This window comes from Emiliania huxleyi (genome assembly GCF_000372725.1).
Source record: "Emiliania huxleyi CCMP1516 unplaced genomic scaffold EMIHUscaffold_8966, whole genome shotgun sequence".
Taxonomy (NCBI): Eukaryota; Haptophyta; order Isochrysidales; family Noelaerhabdaceae; genus Emiliania; species Emiliania huxleyi.
Genome location: NW_005195326.1, coordinates 1 through 1,175, shown reverse-complemented (window position 1 = coordinate 1,175; position 1,175 = coordinate 1). Strand labels below are relative to the sequence as shown.

Genomic DNA, 1,175 nt, shown 5'->3' with positions numbered 1-1,175 from the left:
CTTTTGGGCGAGCGACTGTGCCGCCGTGCCGAGCACACCACCTTGCCGTGCTGGCCGGTGTGGCGCACACCAAGCGACGTCCTCTGCGCTTGGCTCCAGCGCTGCCAACTTGTCGCGAACGCTTGCGGGAGCTGAGGGGAGCGCAGTGTGTGTCTGCGTCTGTGTCTGTGTCTGTGTCTGTGTCCCTGTCGTGTCGTGTGTGTCGTGTGTAACTCTCGCACTGGCCACTGCTCTATCTTAGCTCTCGCCACAGGCTCTCAGCGCCTCGCCCTCGCCCCTCGGGGCCCTCCCCGCCCGCACGCTCGACACACGACAGAACCCGGACGACGTGCGTTTTTGCTTCTCTACAAAACACGCACACCCACGCCCGCCCCAGTGAGCGGACCCAGCGCCATCGAGAAGAAAGACTTTGGCGAGCCAACGCAGCCGAGAGATAAATTCTCCATAAAAGAGAGCCTAGCCGCTATAGCGGTGCAGAGCGCGAACTCGCCGTACTGAGCCTAGCGCAGCGCGAACTCGCCGTCTGAGCCTAGCGCAGCGCGAACTCGCTCCTGTTCATAGCTGCGCAACCCTAGCCGAGCTCCATTTTTCTTTTCTTTTGCGAGCGAGTTTTGTTGTAAGATTCTTTTCTGTGTCGAGCCTGTGTGCTGTGAGAGAGATTTCTTCTGGGTTCCTTAAATTCTCTGAGGACGCCCAGCCCTACTTGGTTGCCCGAACGTGGAGCCGCCATGCCAGACTCAGCTGTTGGAGATCTACTGGGGCTCGCATCGCCGGACGCGCCGGCGCCGGTTGCGACTGAGGAGAGCGTCAAGCCGGAAAGAAGCGCGACCGTTCGCTACCTATACCACGAGCCGCAGCTGTCTTCGCTTTGCGGTGTGCATGCGCTCAACAATCTGCTGCAGGGTCCATACTTCGGGGCTGGCGACCTCGGTGAAATTGCGGCACGCGTCGAGACTCGAGAGCGCGAGATCCTCCACGACGCGGCGCTGGCAGAGCGCTCCGCCTCGAGTGGCCATGTGGACGCGAACTTTGGCGACTTCTCGATCGAAGTGTTGTCGGCGGCCCTCGAGGGTCACGGGCTGCGGCTGCTCAACATTGCCTCGTCCGAGGTGGTGGTCCAGATCGCCTCCTCCCCCGAGCACTGAGAGGGCTATCTCTGCCACCGAGGCTCGCAC

General features: G+C 61.8%; 1 protein-coding gene across 1 annotated transcript; it reads left to right on the top strand.

Annotated features, from left to right (window-relative positions):
* Window positions 1–728: 728 nt before the first annotated feature.
* Window positions 729–1,145, top strand: EMIHUDRAFT_259294 (hypothetical protein; the record flags this gene model as incomplete). The annotated part of the gene is made up of 1 exon (XM_005757897.1): window positions 729–1,145. One exon carries the CDS (start codon window positions 729–731, stop codon window positions 1,143–1,145), a length of 417 nt encoding a protein of 138 aa, XP_005757954.1.
* Between the last annotated feature and the right edge of the window lie 30 nt (window positions 1,146–1,175).